The 19225-nt window shown below is 39.0% G+C and overlaps 5 protein-coding genes across 6 annotated transcripts; 3 read left to right on the top strand and 2 right to left on the bottom strand.

Moving 5' to 3' along the window:
* Positions 1-109: 109 nt before the first annotated feature.
* On the top strand, positions 110-1368 carry LOC6493223 (vesicle transport protein SFT2A). Its single transcript, XM_001957260.4, has 4 exons — positions 110-416; positions 584-753; positions 812-929; positions 1001-1368. The coding sequence occupies exons 1-4, from the start codon at positions 345-347 to the stop codon at positions 1130-1132; spliced, it is 492 nt and encodes a 163-aa protein (XP_001957296.1). The 5' UTR covers positions 110-344; the 3' UTR covers positions 1133-1368.
* On the bottom strand, positions 972-4718 carry LOC6506758 (phosphatidylserine synthase). Its single transcript, XM_001957261.4, has 6 exons — positions 3985-4718; positions 2980-3238; positions 2357-2922; positions 2088-2298; positions 1945-2026; positions 972-1541 (listed from the first exon to the last, which is right to left on the bottom strand). The coding sequence occupies exons 1-6, from the start codon at positions 4296-4298 to the stop codon at positions 1504-1506; spliced, it is 1470 nt and encodes a 489-aa protein (XP_001957297.1). The 5' UTR covers positions 4299-4718; the 3' UTR covers positions 972-1503.
* Positions 4719-4796: 78 nt separating this feature from the next.
* LOC6493224 (cytosolic Fe-S cluster assembly factor NUBP2 homolog) lies at positions 4797-5980 on the top strand. The gene is made up of 3 exons (XM_001957262.4): positions 4797-5122; positions 5197-5639; positions 5703-5980. The coding sequence occupies exons 1-3, from the start codon at positions 5012-5014 to the stop codon at positions 5932-5934; spliced, it is 786 nt and encodes a 261-aa protein (XP_001957298.1). The 5' UTR covers positions 4797-5011; the 3' UTR covers positions 5935-5980.
* An 86-nt stretch (positions 5981-6066) lies between these two features.
* Positions 6067-18931, bottom strand: LOC6506757. The gene is made up of 3 exons (XM_032453733.2): positions 18672-18931; positions 17513-17658; positions 6067-7979 (listed from the first exon to the last, which is right to left on the bottom strand). Exons 2-3 carry the CDS (start codon positions 17565-17567, stop codon positions 6739-6741), a joined length of 1296 nt encoding a protein of 431 aa, XP_032309624.1. The 5' UTR covers positions 17568-17658; positions 18672-18931; the 3' UTR covers positions 6067-6738.
* Positions 9319-14620, top strand: LOC6493225. Of its 2 annotated transcripts, none has more exons than XM_044714928.1 (3): positions 9319-10061; positions 12927-13262; positions 13740-14620. In XM_044714928.1, the coding sequence occupies exons 2-3, from the start codon at positions 13077-13079 to the stop codon at positions 13896-13898; spliced, it is 345 nt and encodes a 114-aa protein (XP_044570863.1). In that variant the 5' UTR covers positions 9319-10061; positions 12927-13076; the 3' UTR covers positions 13899-14620. The 2 variants fall into 2 exon arrangements, with proteins under 2 accessions (XP_044570863.1, XP_001957300.1); XM_001957264.4 differs by lacking the exon at positions 9319-10061 and adding an exon at positions 12565-12639.
* Positions 18932-19225: the final 294 nt, after the last annotated feature.

Here is a 19225-nt window from a genome sequence, read left to right as displayed (position 1 = left end):
ATATATTTGTAATTTAATATGAAATATAGTAAAAAATATACCTTTTGAATATAAATAACTTAATTTATGGAATTAGAAAAAATATCCAGCATTTTTTTATTGAAATTTGAAAAATAGCCAAAATGCCATGACTGTTATCGATGTTTCAACTTGTTGCATATACTTAACGATATGTTGATCAATCTTTGACAGACCTAATTCTGATCTGATCTTGGATTTAATATTGTCTTTGCGGCAGTGGAAAAACCCGACAGAAATAAGAACAGAGGCTGTTATCTGTTGACTTGAGAGCCAGAGCAGGGCTTAAGTAGACTTCACTTGTTGAATAAATCCAACCCGTAAACATGGACAAGCTACGCCGCGTTCTGAGTGGGGATGAGCCCACACCTGAGGAGGAAAGCAGCATCATCACACAGGTGACGTACTAATTACACTCTTAATAGCCGCTTTGTCAGATAATCAATGTTTTGAAGAGTCTTATTCCACATAAACGCCCCCCGATCACATGGGGGAAACCGCGCTGTGACTCAACGCTTATCAGTGGCACTCTTGTCAAAAGTACTAATTTGTTCTATTAACGCAGATTAATGACATGTCCACTTTGAGTTGGTCCACTCGCATCAAGGCGTTTTGCATTTGCTTTGTCTTGGGCATTTTCCTTTCGCTGCTGGGCTCCATTGCCCTATTTTTGCACCGAGGAATTGTGGTCTTTGCGGTTTTTTATACTCTAGGAAATATAATCTCGATGGCCAGGTAAGTCGATAAAGATTTCACACATATCGGCTAATGAGTTTCACTTATCGGGTTACAGTACTTGCTTTCTGATGGGTCCCTTCAAGCAGATCAAAAAGATGTTTGCCGAGACCCGACTGATAGCCACCAGTATCGTGATCGTGGCCATTATTATGACTTTTATATCGGCCATAGTGGTAAGGAATTGTGGTAATCAAAATCGAAAAACGCATGCTGAATATTCTTCTTTGTTCGGTTTATTTTTTAGTTGAAAAAAGCCGGACTGACGCTTATATTCATTATCATACAATCCCTGGCCATGACCTGGTACTCGCTATCGTACATCCCATATGCTCGAGATGCTGTTAAAAAGACCGTGTCGGCATGCTTCGAAGTCTAACATCCCCAGCGCTTCTGTACATAATATTAAATATATGAAATTCTAGATTTCGTTTGTAACTTAAGCTAAGAGAGACAATTAAATCGTCTGTATTAACCTAGGAGTAGGCCGTAGAAATTCCGTTTTTGTATTTCGCTTATTAACAAGTATTCTCTCGTTTGTCTTTTAAATAAATATATATATATATATATATCTTTTATACATATATATATTTACAAGTTTTGTATTTAATTTAATCAGTACAGTTTTCTTTAAGTGTATGTACATAATCTTGATGTTTTGGTTGTTTTTCATTTTTGTAGAATGGCCAGATCCACTTTGTTTCTGTAGCTTTCATATATTTTATTCAAAATGACATTTGTAACTAGTTCTCACTTAATTTTCTTGTCTTTTTGCGGCGACAATTTACCTAGAAAAGTGAAATGAAAAGATATTAGATCGAAAGTTTCGGATACAAAAGCTAACAAATAATTGTTTAGACTATTTTAATTTTAATATCGTAGTGCGCAGTGGTGGTGGTGGTGGGTGCATCAATGGATCTACTCCTTGGCACTTGTGCTTTATGATTTTGTGGCAAGGCAGTCCAACAAGAAATGGAGAGAGAAAGACAGAGGGGGAGAAAGCGCAAGGAGAATTCAAATAGAGATCAAAGAGTCAAGAAAGTTAACCATTAAAAGAGCCAATATTTTTTAAAGTAAGTTAATTGGTGTCAAAAGAAAGTTAATCTGTTAAGAAAAGCAGGCAACATCGAATCAGATGATTAGTATTTTCTCCATTTAATGTTGCCTGCGGAGCACTTTAACTAAACCTACCTTTCGATGGCGAGGATGAGGTGGCAGGAATACCTTCATTTCTTTTTGTTGGCGTCGATGAAACCTTTTTAAGTTGCCGTTGCTAAAATAAACAGAAACCATTAAAAGAAACTCACTTTTTTAAAGTAAAAATAGTTACTCACTTGCCACCAAACTGCCAGGTAGACAAATGCCACCGAAATAAGCACTTGGATCGTCAGCCACAGGACAATGTTGATGGCTTGCGTGCGCTCAAACAACTCCTTGCCATTCTTGATGCAAAGAATGGCCTCGGAGACCATGATGGCGCCGTAAACCCAACACTGGGTGCCGACTCTCTTGCAGCGCGTATCGGTGACATATACATAGTATTGCCTGAAAATATATATATGTTTTAAATCTTTCTAGATTGAAATAACAAGATAGTACGCACCTAACCGAGGGCGCCACAAAGAGTCCAATGAATATGAGGCGTCCAATCACAATAAAGTGATCTGGCGGCATCTCGAAAATATGCTTCAAGAAGAACGTATTCAGCTCGGTGACCTGCCAGAAGATAACCAGCTGTATGACTGCTGCGAATCGCATGGCAGTTGACTTTGGATCCAGCCATCTGATGGCTGACCAACTTTCGGGCGTGAACTGTAGCATGGCGCGCTTTATTTTGCCAGTTGTGGTGGATATGTCCTTGATGCTGGCCCACTTGTATTCGCGCATCTCGAGCATCTGACAGATTTTCAGGCCCATCCAGATACCCAGGCCGTTGCAGATAATGACATCAAGGATGAGGGCATCCCACCAGCACTCGATGAAGTTCGGCAATAAATGGGCAAATGTGATCTCGGTTATCTCCCACATGACCGAAATGGCCCACAGGATGCCCATGTGACGGATTAAGATGGCCTTGAAGGCCCAGCCAAGGAAATGGCCCCAGGCAAAGACGTCCAAGTGCCCTTTGACACGATCCCAACTGATGTCCGAGCAATTGACTCCGTATTCCTACAGAAATACACAAAAATTAACTTGAAATATAAATAAAATAAACAATCTTGTTACCTTCTCCATATCGATGTGAAAGTTTTTCAACTTTGGATCAATCCAATAGAATATACTCCGAATGGTTGGATAGTTTTGGAACATTAGAAACTGTAGTGATAACAGGTACAACACCGAACATCCAAACAATATCCTCCAAACGGCGGGATGGGGACGCGTAAACGGTCCATTGGGGAAAGCTATCACGGATACGATCAAAAAGAAGAACACAATGCATAGCAGGCCCGCCCACAGATTGTCATCGACGTTCGCCTCGTTCCTGTAACGATAATGCATTGCAAAGTGGGTGAACTTGGCTCCCATAGTCGCTACTATTTCGGCTGCCGTAGTATTCCTTATCAGCATAGCACGTTTTTTTTCGATGGGGTTTTAGTGGGGGTCAATGGCACGATGATGATGATGCAAAAACTAAGTACATTACGTACATATGTGTATTTACTTGACTTTTAGTTTCTTTATAGTCTATATATTGATATTGGGTATATATATATATGTTTTTCGGCATTCTAAACCTTCGGACTGTCTGGGATGACATATTTGGCATTGTATGTGTGATTCTGTTTCAAGTGCTTAACCCGATGAGTTAAAAAAGCGCACATGTTTTAGATTTTAGATTTCAGATTTCAGATTTTTCTTTCCTAATCATTAAATCATATTTTATGGTTAAGATAAGAGGAAACTATTAAATCTATTTTGGATTTATGGAAAATTACTGGAAATAGAATATTTTAAGATTTTTTTTTCTAATTATGTAATAAAAAATATTACTAAATAAATAAACTTCTTATCTAATAACATATTTTTGTTAATCTCTTGGCCTCAGTCTATCATAATAATAAAATAACAAATTATGTAACTATGGTTACCCCATAATTAACATACAAAAAAGAGAAAAAACTTTCTCGAGTTTCAAAATAATAACAAAAAGTCAAAGTTATTTGGAGGGCTTTCCCGGGGTTAATTGTGTGTGCTTTCGGATGAATCCCATTTTGACGGCCGCCTCACCTGACAAAGGCAAAGTACATGACCGCGAGAACTGATACCGCCAGTAAGGTGATGGTGTGTGGTTTGTAGAAGAAATCTAGCGATATGTCATCCACTGGGCGCTCGTTTACGATTACAAACGTCTGGGCGATCTCGTCCTTGCGCTTTCTTCTAGCTCCGGCACTGCTACCACTCCCGTCGCTGGCATCTCTCCTCTTTGTGGGTGTGGCCGGGGCACTGGCCGCTCCCGATTTGTAGGCGGCAGGATGGTCACCATCGGCCGCCAAATCTCCCGAGGTCGGGGGGGTGCCACGTGAACTGGAGCGCTTCTTCATCGTACTTAAATTTGATTATCAGATGTAAGCGGGTGGCGTGATGTCGTTGCTTTTGTTTTTGCCGTCAGGGTGCCCGTTCCCGTGTCCGTGTCCGGTGGTTGCTGTTGGCTGATTTGTTTGGAATTCGATGGTCAAGAACATGCGGGGCAGCAGCGGGTTGCGCAACATTCGATTCTCCAATTGAGCTCCTTTCGGGTATCAACGGTGGCCGTAGACGCTAGCCTCGTCTGCTGTCGGTGGTGTACGGTTACCAGATCCTCACGGGCCGTTCAATCGCGGCACTTTTATTTTATCATTCGCCAGCAAAGTTCGTTGTTGTCAATTAACATGCTGCGCGGCTACTTGGACCAATAAAAATCGACACTTGCCGGCGGTGTCGTTGCCGGAGCTTGGAAATTTGCAGCCTGATAAGGTGGTGTTGCCAGACAGTGCGAAAGCTTGGGGGTGTTGATAATTTCAAATAATCTAAACATTGTTTTCATCCAAAAGTGACAGGTATTTTGATACATTCATTGAATACATAGTTTTTTTATGTATTCTATACATATAAATTTTAAATTTAATTATTTTAATTTCTTATCAGTAACCGATATACAAAATAATGCCCCACTGTACATATTCCATCCCTATCAAACAGCTGATTTCACTTGTTCGGCCAGCCATCCACTATTTGTTTTGAACTTGTGATTAATTTGTTTTAAATAATTAGAAGCATGTTGGACAAAGTAAAAAACGTGATTGTAGTGCTGTCCGGTAAAGGAGGCGTTGGAAAATCCACCGTTAGCACACAATTGGCATTGGCGTTGCGTCAAACTGGCCACAAAGTAATTGTCACTCTCAACTATTTCATCACAAGAACATGATGCGGTGATTTTAATTATTGTATTTTATTGACCAGGTGGGCTTGCTGGATATAGACCTATGTGGACCCAGTGTGCCGTATCTGTTGGGACTGGAGGGCAGCGATATATTCCAATGCGACGAGGGGTGGGTGCCTATTTACACGGATGAGAGCCAAACCCTGGCCGTGATGTCCATTGGATTTCTGCTGAAGAACCGTACTGATCCGGTGATTTGGCGTGGTCCGAAAAAGACCATGATGATCCGGCAGTTCCTCACGGATGTTAAGTGGGATGAACTGGATTACCTGATCATCGACACGCCACCGGGCACATCGGATGAACACATTACCGTAATGGAGTGCCTCAGAGAGGTTCCCTGCAACGGAGCTATCATTGTTACTACGCCGCAAGGTGTTGCTCTGGATGATGTGCGAAAGGAGATAACATTTTGCAAAAAAACGGGCATCAAACTGCTGGGCATTGTTGAGAACATGAGTGGGTGAGTGAGAACACTGGTTATTTTTGTAATTCATTCCGATAATTAAAAACTATATTGTTGCAGATTTGTATGCCCGCATTGCACTTCCTGCACCAACATTTTCTCATCAAATGGTGGAGTAGAGTTGGCTAAATACGCCCAGATACCACATCTGGGCACCTTGCCCATCGATCCTCGTGTGGGAGTCCTGGCTGGCACCACGGCGTCTGTTTTGGATGAACTTCCAGATTCCACTACAGCTGAAGTGCTGCGAGGACTGGTGCAGCACCTAGACTCTATCACTCTAACCGCCTAAATGCAATAAAAATATAGATAACAGGAATAAAGTAAATAAAAAGTTATATCTTTTTGTTTTTCGATTAACTTTGGTTTTTTATTTTTATTTATTTAGCTGCTAAATCGTAATATAAAGATGATAACAAAGGAATGCGTTTCCTAGGACTTTATTAGGTGTGTCTGAATGTTTTATAGAGTATGAGTGAGAGAGTGCTTGTTCGTTTCATAATTTACAATCAACTAATGTGGTTCCTAGTAATACTCTTTGAATTTTCGTCCATTTATTATTTGAAACTATCACAAGTCTAAATTTAGTCTTACTTACTGTCTATCTTAGCCAATTTCTATAATGATTAAAATGCAAACTTAATTTACGAATTTGGTATACATTTCTCTAGCAGAGGGGAAGATCAAAAAGTATGTCAAGATCAAAAATCACTACGCTGAAGGATCCTTTCTTCTTACAGAAAGACTAAATTATTTTATCAATTTATATTCATCCTTGCAGCGTTAAGATGCCCCGCTGTCCGTGTATATCCGTATAGTGCCAAAAACGCCTTCCTCCTTCCCTCTATGATCTGCGATATATGATTATTCTCTTCCAAATCGATGTTCCCAACTCTCGACAGAAACTGTGCGAACTCAGCAGGTTATTTCCGTTTCAAATACGTCACGTGGCGGGGCGTCTTAATGTTTGTATTATTCGGCCTAATACCAAATAATATTAGTAGTAAAATTTTTAAATTAGTGCAGTTCATGATGTCCTTCATCTATCGCAGAGGTTCTTAACAGAAATTAGAGCACAAATGAAGGAACCAGAACCCTATTGCTGGAGTTTAGTGCACTCGACTCGTGTCGTCTCTTTGTTGATAGTTTCCGCATTCAACATCATCAGGAAGGGGTACACCTCCTCCGGTCTATCCTTCTGGGACTGTTGAGTCCCTGTTGAAGTTGGTTTATATTCGACTTTATTCAGTTTTTTCAGGTAGGTAACAATGCAGGTGAAAATCAATAGACCAATCAAGCAGACCAATGGAAAAATAAACCATTTGTAGTAATTGGAATTTTCCTGTGTCAGGGACTCATCTATGCCATCGTTTTTGGTGGATCTGCGAGTTGGCTCCGAGTCGCCACCCTCTTTCGTTTGATTTATAACTGGTGGTAGCTCCGGAATGTACGGTGTGTCGGTTACTACCGTAGAACGATCCACAGCCTCAGTGGATATGTCATACATCTCAGTGGTCTGTTCCGTCGTCGAACTGACGAAATCCGGCTCTTCGGATATCTGATCATTTGTGGACGAATCGAGGTTAAAGAATCGAGATGTGGTTGAGTCGGTTGAGCTTTCTAGATCAAAGAACGTTGTTGAATCCGTAGAAGTTTCTATAAAGTATTCAGAGCTGCTGGCCATGGTACTAGTTATATCATCTGTGTAGCTCTTCACGGGGCTAGGAGTCGAATCCGTAAATACTGTACTTTCGCTTAAGCCTTCAGTGAAATTCAAAACAGGGATGCTGGAGGAACTTTCTGGGAACACTTCTCTTGGTGCTTCGTAAGAGAAGTCATCTGCATCTTTCTCTGGGCAAGTTGGACAGCATTCGTTCTCGTGAGTGATATACTCCTCGGGTTTACAATCCAGTGGCTTGCACCAATACTGGGTGCAGGATATATTCCCCTCTCTGCAAGAGCACTCCTTGCAGCCATGGTCCTCCGTCCAGGAGTCGCCGTCGGTCTTTAACTCTTTGGTTATATTGGACCAACAATCCCTTGGCTCCACTAAGCAGTACTCCACACACTGTTTAAGTTCAGAACATGAATCGCACACCGTACACCTGTCCGTATAGTATTTGGCGGATGTGGTGCTGTTTTTGCAAACTGGCGCCTCTTCCAGGCATTCAAAAATGGGGCATCCATTGTGATCCACTCCCTCGCCCATCACGAATATCGGACAATGGGGCCCCTCACAGGGAATGCACGAGAAACCGTCATTATAGGTGGGCCAGTCATTGAAGTCCGGGGGACATTGGTAGGGTTCGATATCATCCTCCGGAATAATGGGTTGAGCTGAAAGACAAAGACATATACAAATTATTAATACTAATAATTTAACAATAAAGATCTATATTTTCTATGGAATTGAAAGGGAAATTCGATACCCAAAAAGGGCAACTACGCATTCCATATTGATTCGAATGCCCTTCAAGTTCAATATTAGCATATCGATTGATCATGAAAATCACATTCCGCCCAGTAAACTATATAGCCATGAATTATTCAATAAATCTTGAGGTAAATTTATAAAAATGGCAATTTGATTAGGCACACACTTTCAGTTTATTCAAGATACCCCAAGAAACCCCCTGGCTACCTCCACATCGCACCATAGTCCCAATCAAAACAAACGAAATGGAATTTATTTTTGGTGGAATACAAAGTACGCCACTCTCCAGTGACACTCTCGTTTATCATATATTTATTGTTATTGATTTTTGACATTTTATCATTGAATTATAAAAGCGGGGAAGACGACGCCCGGCCGCCAAGCCGAGTGATAAAAATGGGGAAATAACAATTGCACTCCACAACAAACTCAAAGATTGGAGCCTTTCATTGAATAATTCATTTCTTGGATAGCCCCAATTGCTTGTACATTTAATTGTTAAATGTTACAAAATTGTTACAAAATTGTCTCCCCGATGTTGGACTATGGCTATAAAGTATTTATTTTTTTCGAAATTGACGTCACTAACATCGAAGCAGCAGACTTTGTAGGTGAAGCGCAGTTAATTGAACGTAATTTAAAATAGATACAAGTTGTTGCTTTTGTGGGGTATTGCTTGGCTTCTTTGGCTATCAGATCGGGACGATCTATATGACAGCCAGCAGACGGGGCAATTATTCATGTGCTTAGCTATATGTTCGTGTTTGGTTCGGTGTTTGTTTGATTGAGAAGCGCATAGAAGGGCGCTGGAGATGTCATGGCACTAACTGTGCGTGCTTCGTTCAATATTCTGAATATTTTGAATACCTACGATCCGATCCGAATATTTATTGAAATTAATTTTGAAGGTTGGTCGACAAAGTCTTAAAACTAAAACAAAATTATTCATCATTTTCCTGGCATTTCATTCTGAATCTGAATCAGAATCTGAATCTGGTTTCTGGGAAAAACAATTTTTTCAAAATGTGAAAAGAAACCCATAAAATGCCAAACTTGACAATAAATTTAATATGTGTATTCATTTATTCGTAATAATTGTTTTGGTTGCTTTGCAAGTGCGAGTTTATTGACCCGAACGGAATAGTAATCATTTTTTAACGCCTTTAGGTCAGCAAAAAAAAGGTGAAATAAAAAATGATAAAAAAAAAAGCAGGGAGCTTGGCTGGTTGGAGAAGGTTTTCAGGTTCCAAAGGTTGCCAATAATTCGATGCAAATTACCTAAGCACATATCCGCCTCATAAATGGGTCGGCGGCGTTCATTAGCGGAGATCTCTGGGCGACAAGCAGTGATTATGATTATATAGAGGGGAGCACCATCACCAGCATCGGTAGTGGCTCTGGGCTGTCCACTTACGTCACCAGGCAGGCAGGCAGGCCGGCAGTCCGGCAGGGCAGGCAACAGGCACCAGTCAGCCGACACGGATACAAGTTGAAGATACAAACACACAGATATCGGGGGGCTTCTACAGATACAGATACAGATACTTTGAAGCTGCAAACGAGGCGATCCATATTTCTTTTTGATTGATCTACAGCCGAAGGCCGAAGGCATGCAAAAATGCAATTCAGGGAGCGAGGAGCAGAGGAGGAGTCACACAAACCAGATACAGATACCACAGCGACGTATCTTAAAACGAAATAAATTTCAGTACAATTAGCGTTCGCTTATTTTTGTTTTGAATTTTAATTTTTGTGCTTTTTTTTTTTGTAGTTTTTTGTTTTTTGACACGCTGCCTGTCAGCACCTCGTTGACATGCAAAGTTACTTAAAACAAAACAAACATTACATGTAAAAATAGTACAACAAAAAAGTCTTAAATTAAGGGGAGGCCGGCTCTCAACTACGCGGAATTCAAAAGGTCGGTATGAAGACCAAAACCCGACCAAAGACCAACAGATCCGACGGAGTAATTAGGAATCGTTCAAGTTTGTAAACATATTTCATACAAATATTTTCCCATTTTGACACTTTTTTTTTCTCTCGCGGATACTACCCATTCACGTCAATCAACGGGAACATTGAAAAATTGTCTCTTTGATAATTTTCTGATGGCGAATCTAATGATGTGTCTGAAATTATCATATTTTCGTACAGTTTATGGGAGTTTGAGCGGGCTTTTTGGTCATTATTTTGCTCATAAAACTGTGACTTTAGTGCCAAAAAGCCAGGAAGACCAAGCCAGTGATTTACTAGAAAATGAATCAGAGATTTAACTGAAAATTGCTGTTTTTAGACAAGTATTTAAATACATTTTAATTTATTAAATTTCCAAATAACTATCTGCAAACTAATTGCTAGTTATTCTTTTAATTCTCATACTAACTGGCCTGAGTTTGGAATACTTTGTGCAGCTGTTCGTAAACAATAGCTATCAGAATTAAAATAAACGATGACAGATGTGATTTAATCACACTTAAATTAAACGGCAATATAATCCAACTATAGCGTGCCAAAAAAGTGTGACATCAGAGCCCCCCGTTCTACAATCTATAATGCTATTAAGTTTAGAATGAATTTTATGCTAAACGTACGTACGTAATTAATCTTATTTTTTTGAACATAGCTCACACGTCCCATAAGTAAGCGTAATTTATGCGATTTCATTTAATCTTATAGAGCATATAGAACATATAGAATAAATCTTTCCGCATAGCTACCAGACTTGTCTGATTGTCAGCCGAGTTCAGTTAGGTTTCACTTCACGGTTGGCATTACCATTAGCCATTAAACATTAGCCATTAACCATTAGTTGGCAACATTAACGTGGCTTCCTTTTCCTAATATTTTTGCTTTTTTTGAAATATGGTATGGTATGGTAGCCCCTGTTGTAGAGCAAACTTTATAAGTGGCTAACAAATTCGTTAGAATTGCGTAAACTAAACATTTTTGTTCTACGCTTTCCTTTTTTTTTGTATATATACATTTTGTTTCACGTTTAAGCCGACGGCGACAGGCGTAGTAAACCTTATCTTAATTATAGATCAATTATAGTCGAGGGCTACCATGCGCTACCATTAATAATAAGTGCAAACTGAAGTTAAACATATGGGAAAGGTAACATAAGCTCGACAAATGGAACAGAAAACAAGAAAGGAAAGCTAACTTCGGGCGGAGCCGAAGTTGATATACCCTTGCAGTTGAGTCGCAGTCCGCTAGGTGGCGCCACGCATCTTATATTATTAGATATATAGCGGATCGTATATAGTCGGCCGATCCTTATGAAATTTGGCATATCGAATTATTTTGCCAATAGAGGAATCCATTGAAACTCCCATGCATTTAACTTGAAAAACAACGAAGTTATAGCATTTCCGATCAATCAGTTATATGACAGCTATAGGATATAGTTGGCCGATCCTTATGAAATTCGACAAATCAGATTTTTTTTCCCAAAATTGAATCTGTACCAAATCCCATCTATCTAACTTAAAAAACACCAAAGTTATGCCAATTTCGATCGTTCTATGACAGCTATAGGATATAGTCGGCCGATCCTTACGAAATTTTGTACATAAGATATTTTGGTCAAATATAACATGTGAAGAAACTCCCAACCCTCTAACTTAAAAAACACCAAAGTTATGGCATTTCCGATCAATCAGTTATATGGCAGCTATAGGATATAGTCGACCGATCCCGGCCGTTCCGACTTATATACTGCCTGCAAAAGAAAGAAGGCTGTGTGCAAAGTTTCAACTCGATAGCTTTAAAACTGAGAGACTAGTTTGCGTAGAAACAGACAGACGGACAGACGGACAGACGGACAGACGGACAGACGGACCGACGGACAGACGGACAGACGGACAGACGGACAGACGGACATGCTCATATCGACTCAGGAGGTGATCCTGATCAAGAATATATATACTTTATAGGGTCGGAGATGTCTCCTTCACTGCGTTGCACACTTTTGACCAAAATTATAATACCCTCTGCAAGGGTATAATGAACTAATTCATGGCACGGTTCTATTTCAGTCAGCCATTCTTTCAATAACCAAAACAATGACATTGATCAATGTCATTGAAATATTTGCGAATGCACCCAAAAATACATTTTATGGAGAGAATTCATTCTTCTAACAAAAGGCAATTATTTTATATGCAGAATTATGCAGAAGCCCTGCCTTGAATTCTTGATGTGGGGCCTGCGCGGGCCGGGCTGGGTGTCCCCCAGCGATTATTTCGAATTATTTCGTACAAATTGCACAATTACAATTAAATTATACGGCACAACGTAAAATGTCTGATTAATGAGACAAAAACACCCCCCAATCCCATCCTCCATCCGTCCATCCAGAGAGCTCGGAAAACAGATGTGCGCTGATATTCAATTTATATGTTTTCTATACAAAATAATAATAATAATTATTGTTTAATAATTACTGCACTGGGGCCGCAATGTGTCTTTTAATGGCTTGTATTTAGTATGATGACTGAAGCCATTCTGCCGGGATTATGCTTATTTCTGACCATTATTCTGTGGCATCCGTCACTGGCAACCGTACGTAGATAAATAAAAATATTCCGATGCATTTTTAAAATGGAAATATTATGTATTTTAAATGGAAAAGTATTCATCACACTTTTCAAGTGTACACTCTTAAAATGTGTTTATTAAAATGCGAAAAAAACAACATAATTCCATTGAAAATGTACGCATAATGGCCATAACAGATGCAGTTTTGCGGTCGGTCTTTTGTGCCAAAATTAGCTGCCGTGACTAAGTCTATAAGTTTATGAATTCGGCATATGATGCGCATTTATTTTAATGGGCCAACCCACTTGTAGCGTGATTTCGAGATACGTTGGCGGGAGATCAACTGCTCGGTCAATGATCCCGCCACGGCAGAGGCCTTCCGATGCCAAATCATCGAGCTGCCCAAGCGACAGGGCAATTTCCTCAACACCCTGCTCCTGCTGCGGCGCCCGGTTCAGAAAATGTGGGTGGAACTGAGTGTGGGTCAGATCGGCAACAGGAGGGATCGTCTGCTCCAGCAACTAATCAAGATCCGAGTGGATGGCTGTCATCTGATCAAGTTCCGAAGCAAAAATCGCATCCTGAATGCCGTGCTGAGAAAGCTACTGCAATCCGGAAACTATCCAGACGAGTGTCCACTTTTGGCGGTAAGTTTTCAAAATCATACGATTGCCTTACATAAACCCCATAAAAGTCAAGTCATAAACTGGCTTTTCTAGTCTTCACTTCACTTTCATAAACGTAATGCAAATATTTGGAAAGCTGTAACAACCAATTAAATATTTAAAGACTGTCAAATTTGTAAAATTTGTGACCTACTTCATTGTGAAATCTGATAAAAAATTGCCTTAAATTCCTTATCTTGAGCGGGGCCAGGCCAAAAAATTATTCAAATATTCTCTCAAATAAACAAAGCTATCTATCGGATTGTTTAAAAATACACCGGCTATCATAAAAAAAGCGAAATATAAACAAATGAAGGCAAATAAGCATAGATATATGAACACAATTGCGTTTTAACTTGGACATACATTGGACATTTTAGCGAATATACCTCGAATGAAACTTAAATCGTTTTCCAACTACATTGTATCAGTTACATACTCATGTTTTTTTTTCGCCAGAATGTAAACTATACCTCCACACATTTTGCCCTCAATCCGGATCACTTTCCCGCCTACATGCCGGACATGAAGTTCAATACGAAATTGGTCTTTCAGCTGAGCAAGACCATCACCCTGATCAGGGCCAGTGTGGACGCCGAGGTGATGAGACGTTCCTAAACTAAAATATTTATCAATAAAGCAAAAGGAAAAACGTACATAAACCGATACACTTATGCGTTTTAATGACTAAGACTTGGGGTCTGAAAGGAGGATGACTAATGGCTCCGGTATGGGATATGTGCAGACTACACACATGAAGATTAGACGCGAAATCTCTCGCTCGAGAAATCCATATAATATATCTATTTTTATCAGACCCTATATGGCTATTCCTGAAATTTCACTATCATGACTTTCAACTTATTTGCTCCACATTTCAGACGGTCAACATTTCAGATGGTCGTGATTCACGGCTGTGGAATTTGGCCAGAAACTGGTTGACTGATTTCTGCACTTTGCTGTTAATTAAACATAAATACATAATACCCCTAGCTTAGCTTAGCTTAGCTAGTTGCTTATCACAAATCAGATTAAAAACCTCAATTTGATTAATGTTGTCCATTCAACAGTTTCTCTTTTCGATTACGATTCAAATCTGAACTTTGCCCTTTGTTGTCAAGTGAGTCAGCTCCGGCTACCTATTTCTTATAGGGTCTATCTTTAACTTGTCCTTTTCGGTTTTTGGCTTTTATTATAAGCAGCTAACTGGTCTGATAATGCGATTGCAGAAAAACAAATAGATTAAGAAAGAGCGCAGGCCCCTTTTCGAGTGCCGGACAATCAAATTAAGAAATGACGTGAGTCTCCCCACCAAAGAGATTTCTCAGACCCCATAGAAGACTAGAAACGGCTTTCATCAAAAAGAAAAAATGGAAAGAAAACACGTAGTCTTATCCTCAGGCAGTTTCAATGTCATGATCACGGGAACTGTTTCGCACTCTTCAAGGTATTTCATTCCATTGAGAAATGTGGCTTGCCAGGGAGCTAAATTTATTAATCATTTTATTGGGGATTTATTGGAATCAGTCATCAATGTTTAGTCGCCAGGGCTAGGAAGCCTTTGTCATGGCCAGTCATTAAATAAAGAAAAGTGTACCACCCACCCATTTCCATTTCTATTTCCATTCCCACTACCTGGCATTTGCATTTGCCACAACAAAGTTGTGAAAATGGAGGGGGCAGGGTGACATAACCCACAACCAGCTAGACGCCAATTTCTAGGTCAAAAGTCTCCCCTAGTAACACACAAAAAGGTACAATTTTTGGGGTTCCAAGTCGCCTTTTATGACTGTATTTCTAAGGGGCTAAAAAGAAAATAATCACACTTAAAGAAAATTCATTCTTTAAGTATAAATATTTAGGTATTAAATTATAAAACTTTTTCCCGTCACTTTTGTTTCGTAATTTTAAATATTTCAATAGTTTTTAGGGTCTGGAAGCCTTTTAGGTAATCAACTATTAGAATGATTTCTACATTTTTATACCCTTGCAGAGGGTATTATAATTTTGGTCAAAAGTGTGCAACGCAGTGAAGGAGACATCTCCGACCCTATAAAGTATATATATTCTTGCTCAGGATCACCTCCTGAGTCGATATAAGCATGTCCGTCTGTCCGTCTGTCCGTCTGTCCGTCTGTCTGTCTGTCTGTCTGTCTGTCTGTCCGTCTGTCTGTCTGTCCGTCTGTCTGTCTGTTTCTACGCAAACTAGTCTCTCAGTTTTAAAGCTATCGAGTTGAAACTTTGCACACACCCTTCTTTCCTTTGCAGGTAGTACATAAGTCGGAACGGCCGGGATCGGTCGACTATATCCTATAGCTGCCATATAACTGATTGATCGGAAATGGCATAACTTCGTTGTTTTTCAAGTTAGAAGGTTGGGACTTTCTATGGATTCTTATTTGGTCCAACTTATACGATCTGCCAAATTTCATAAAGATCGGTCGACTATATCCTATAGCTGCCATATAACTGATTGATCGGAAATGGCATAACTTCGTTGTTTTTCAAGTTAGAAGGATGGGATTTTCAATGTATGCTTCTTTGGTCAAAATAATTCGATATGCCAAATTTCATAAGGATCGGCCGACTATATACGATCCGCTGTATATCTAATAATATAGATGCGTGGCGCCACCTATCGGACTGCGACTGAACTGCAAGGGTATATAAACTTCGGCTCCGCCCGAAGTTAGCTTTCCTTTCTTGTTTTTTTGTAAGGTATTCAATTGCAATTACTAAAATTTATTGAAAAGTGTTTCGGTGGACTGGCCAGTACCAGGGTGGAGAAAAAGTTAAAAGAGAACAAAACGGCTAAAACCTGGCACGCTCTCCGATTGTTCTGGCCTTTGTAAGTTCACTTATCGTATTCATCTGGTTGGAATTTCTTTGGCAAACAGTAACGGACGCGATATTAGATAGTTGTGGGGCTTACATGAGGGTCTATAGTATTATTGGGATCTATAGATCATAGTCTTATCCCGCCAAAGAGTAGTGTTTTATTAAAATTTTTATAAAATTTAGAAACAGTTTATAAACAAACCCCATAGATGTAGTTCGTAGCCCCGAAAGGGGTCTATAACACAAAGAGTATCTGTCGGTGTGGCGGCGTACTCACTCGTACAATTGTTGATAAGGCCAGATTATGATGGAATTCCAAATAAAAGTTAGCTTCGCCACTCCTGGACAAAAATCAAGACAACCAACCATGCCCAAGGTTAGAAATATTAGATTTCTTCAGATTATCATACATATGTTTGTGTGTTCTTTTTTTTTCCATATCGGAGGTAAATAGGGAAGCACAAAATAATCTTGGGTTCCCCTACAGAACATTCTGTAGAATGACAAACAAGAGACACCACTGAGGAATGTGGCAAACAAAATAGTTTCTTAGGAATTTGTTCTCTTTATGAGGGATAAGCAAAAAGATGAGATAAACGAATTAAATAATGTATGAAATACACCTGTTTTAGATGTTTATTCTAGATACTAATGCATCCTTGATTTTTATTTAAAATTTTGTGACGCAGTTTCGTTTTGAAGACCAAACAAAATAAGGTAGCCCTATTACCTTTGGCTATCAAGGTCAGAGAAACAGAGGCCCGCGAAAGCCAAATAAAAACAAACCCAATAATAAATAAACAAAATTTTTGGGAAAATGCAAAAACAAAGAAAGTCAAGCCGAATAGGGAATACCTTTTGCAGAAATTTTTAGTAAATTTTGGAAAATATACAGAATAATTCTCTTCAAAAAGTCTCTAAAAAATCCTCATAACTAGTTACAAAAATTGTCATACTTAGTAACAAAATTAAGATAACCTCTGTTAGGGTATAGAAACCAAAAATACAACCGAAAATACAAATAAACACAATCAAGCTACGCTGTCATTTGAATTATCAATGAAATTTCGGAAATAAAGCCAAAACAGAGAAGCAGAACGAAAAAAAAACACGAAATTGGCGCGCAACATGTGTTTTTGGGGGAAAAAAAGCTGCCGAGATCTATAAATTCGCATCATACGTCATAACACGGACACGTCATGATATAAATCCGACGGATATACATTCGGAAACACATATGTATGTATCTCCCACTTGATGCTTTTACGGTTACGCACATCGTTTGTTTAGGAAAATATCTTAATTTTGGGAAACAAGTGAATAAATCGCAATGAACTGACTATGAATCACTTTATTTAGAAACTATTTTTGGGATATGCTACGTATTAACTTACCCGATAGTTCGGCAATCCATAGGGATATATAAAATATGAAGACCCTTAAGTCCATGTCGGTGCAAAAAGTCAATTTCAAAGTCCAACGTGGAGTATTTATTTTTGGATAATTGCACACTCGTATGCACTCTTTTTGTTGTAGATATCTGTAAGAATGGAATTAAAAAATAAGAAATAGAGATTAAGTATCTTATATAATCTTATCTAAGTGCATCTAGACCTTTCTCTTGTCTTATATGAATATATTTCCAAAAAAAATGCAATTCTTTATCTAAAATATATCTAACTACGTATATCTATATATTTCCATAAAGATAACTCCCTTCTAGAACCCTTTTGCAACTGCCTCTGATTACCATGGATGTCGCAGTTGTTTTCTTCGATTTTCGAACGATAAGTGGTGTTATAACATGTGCCAAAACTGATTGCCTGATAACCCATCTTTTCTACACCACCATTTTGTATATCTGTATCTCTGTATGTGTTCCATACAGTTTGGCTCGAAAGAATAGTGCTGAAATTGCAGGTTCTTTGCCTTTTTTTTTACATTTTTTTGTGAAATTTAAGGTGCTTTAAATATATGCATATATATTTTTAAATCGCTTCAGTAAACACTTTTTTTACAATGAAACATCATATAATATATGCATTTTTGCGACGAAGATTTCCGGTAAATATTTCATTTCATATTTCATGATAGTCTGGACTGGCCTGGAGAGTTTCCTTCGATTGCATTTAAATATATTTCTTGCTTTGTCTGCTACTGTTTTTTTTCTGTTCAGTTCCAGTCCAGACCTCCTAGGCAACCGATTGCAGACATGCAGTAATTAAATTTCGACTGTGGGCGGTGTTGGGCGATGGGGGAAACTCTATTAGGTAAACGAGGCGACGCCTTTGGGGCTTTGGGCCAGAAAATCATATTTTCTTCCATTACACTATATTGGCCAAAATAAAGGGCCAAAAGGAGACACGTGATCTGCACATGGCAGAGAAATGAAAGACACTTGCAGATACTTTTCGCATATCGGCCAATATTGGCTAATAAAAAGTGAGCCAAATACCAGCAACAAATAACCGTAAAACGACGGGGAACTACTACTCGAAACTTTGCACCGAAATTGGGTCGCACTGGCCTACGCAAATCTCGATTCGGATTTACCTTCTTTTTTTTTTTGATTTTGTTTTTTTTTGGTCTCAACTGATCCAAAAATAAAACTTCATTGTAGTATTGCTTTTCAATTGACGGTTAGCCGTCTGTCCATTGCTTTGTGTTTCTTTTCTTTATCAACTGTTTGTTTTTCGTTATTTTGGCCACAGATTGTTGGTTAAAGTTTTTTATTTTATTTTTTCGCACAACGCATTAAACAACCGGACCGAACCGCTCGCGTTGGCCGTGTGTTTGAATTTGAGTTGCTGGTCGTGTTCGTTGTTCATCACCCGGTTCCTACACGAGAGAGTGAGGCTCTGCCAGCTCATTTCTCTTATTTTTTCTGTCTGTTTGTTGTGTGCTCTTAAGCCTATTGGGGCTCTGCACTGATCTTGTTTATTTTTTTTGTTTTCGCGGCTGGCTAGGTAAATAAAAAATCTGAAAATGCGTAATTGAAAGAAAGTTTTCTTATTTATGGGGAATACCTAAAAATATCTTTTAAATACTTAAATTTTTATTCTATAAAGTCGTTTCAAAGGTCGTTCTTAGATCTTTTATAAGACACT

Source organism: Drosophila ananassae, chromosome 2R (genome assembly GCF_017639315.1).
Source record: "Drosophila ananassae strain 14024-0371.13 chromosome 2R, ASM1763931v2, whole genome shotgun sequence".
NCBI classification, from domain to species: Eukaryota; Metazoa; Arthropoda; class Insecta; order Diptera; family Drosophilidae; genus Drosophila; species Drosophila ananassae.
This window is presented reverse-complemented; position numbering and strand designations above follow the sequence as displayed.

Excerpts from the sequence above, each read along its gene's own strand:
- LOC6493223 (XM_001957260.4), top strand. The coding sequence starts at position 345 with ATGGACAAGCTACGCCGCGTTCTGAGTGGGGATGAGCCCACACCTGAG. Across the intron at positions 754-811 it reads AATATAATCTCGATGGCCAG|TACTTGCTTTCTGATGGGTC; the intron begins GTAAGTCGATAA and ends ATCGGGTTACAG. Across the intron at positions 930-1,000 it reads CTTTTATATCGGCCATAGTG|TTGAAAAAAGCCGGACTGAC; the intron begins GTAAGGAATTGT and ends TTTATTTTTTAG.
- LOC6506758 (XM_001957261.4), bottom strand. The coding sequence starts at position 4,298 with ATGAAGAAGCGCTCCAGTTCACGTGGCACCCCCCCGACCTCGGGAGAT. Across the intron at positions 2,923-2,979 it reads TTCACATCGATATGGAGAAG|GAATACGGAGTCAATTGCTC; the intron begins GTAACAAGATTG and ends GTATTTCTGTAG. Across the intron at positions 2,027-2,087 it reads ACCTGGCAGTTTGGTGGCAA|CAACGGCAACTTAAAAAGGT; the intron begins GTGAGTAACTAT and ends TGTTTATTTTAG.
- LOC6506757 (XM_032453733.2), bottom strand. The coding sequence starts at position 17,567 with ATGGACTTAAGGGTCTTCATATTTTATATATCCCTATGGATTGCCGAA. Across the intron at positions 7,980-17,512 it reads ATGGATTGCCGAACTATCGG|CTCAACCCATTATTCCGGAG; the intron begins GTAAGTTAATAC and ends TTTGTCTTTCAG.
- LOC6493224 (XM_001957262.4), top strand. The coding sequence starts at position 5,012 with ATGTTGGACAAAGTAAAAAACGTGATTGTAGTGCTGTCCGGTAAAGGA. Across the intron at positions 5,123-5,196 it reads TGCGTCAAACTGGCCACAAA|GTGGGCTTGCTGGATATAGA; the intron begins GTAATTGTCACT and ends TTTATTGACCAG. Across the intron at positions 5,640-5,702 it reads ATTGTTGAGAACATGAGTGG|ATTTGTATGCCCGCATTGCA; the intron begins GTGAGTGAGAAC and ends ATATTGTTGCAG.
- LOC6493225 (XM_001957264.4), top strand. The coding sequence starts at position 12,565 with ATGATGACTGAAGCCATTCTGCCGGGATTATGCTTATTTCTGACCATT. Across the intron at positions 12,640-12,926 it reads GGCATCCGTCACTGGCAACC|CGTGATTTCGAGATACGTTG; the intron begins GTACGTAGATAA and ends ACCCACTTGTAG. Across the intron at positions 13,263-13,739 it reads ACGAGTGTCCACTTTTGGCG|AATGTAAACTATACCTCCAC; the intron begins GTAAGTTTTCAA and ends TTTTTTCGCCAG.